The following is a 440-nucleotide window of genomic DNA, read 5'->3' as shown; positions in this document are numbered from 1 at the left end:
TCTGCTGCTGCTGCTGTTTCTGCTGCTGCTGCTGTTTCTGCTGCTGCTACTGTTTCTGCTGCTGCTGCTGCTGCTGTTTCTGCTGCTGCTGCTGTTTCTGCTGCTGCTGTTGTTTCTGCTGCTGCTGCTGTTTCTGCTGCTGCTGCTGCTGCTGTTTCTGCTGCTGCTGCTGCTGCTGCTGCTTCTGCTGATGTTGCTGCTGTTGCCCTTGCTGCAGCTTCCCCAGCTACCGCGCCTTCAGCAGATGCAGTCTTTGCTTGCTCTGCTGCTGCTGCAGTTGCTGTTGTTTCTGCTGCTGCTGTTGCTTCTGCTGCTGTTGCTTCTGCTCCTGTTGCTTCTGCTGCTGCTGCTGCTGCTGCTGGATCTTGCGAGGTTTCCCTAGATGCTTCGGGGGGTACTGATGATTTGTGCTGCAGCAGTTGCTGTTCCTGCTGCTGCTG

The 440-nt window shown here is 56.1% G+C and overlaps 1 protein-coding gene across 1 annotated transcript in view; it reads right to left on the bottom strand.

Annotated features, from left to right (window-relative positions):
- The window catches only part of EMH_0051740 (uncharacterized protein), a gene marked incomplete at both ends in the record, with an annotated part of 3416 nt that overhangs the window by 1688 nt on the left and 1288 nt on the right, over positions 1 to 440 (bottom strand). The window contains one exon of the mRNA XM_013496798.1: positions 3 to 440. Coding sequence (XP_013352252.1) covers positions 3 to 440 — 438 coding nt within the window. The remainder of the gene's footprint in view (positions 1 to 2) is intronic.

The sequence above is a fragment of the Eimeria mitis genome, genomic scaffold, assembly GCF_000499745.2.
Source record: "Eimeria mitis Houghton genomic scaffold, Emh_scaff2300, whole genome shotgun sequence".
Taxonomy (NCBI): domain Eukaryota; phylum Apicomplexa; class Conoidasida; order Eucoccidiorida; family Eimeriidae; genus Eimeria; species Eimeria mitis.
The sequence above is the reverse complement of the archived record's forward strand: the minus strand, read 5'-3'. Positions and strand labels throughout refer to the sequence as shown.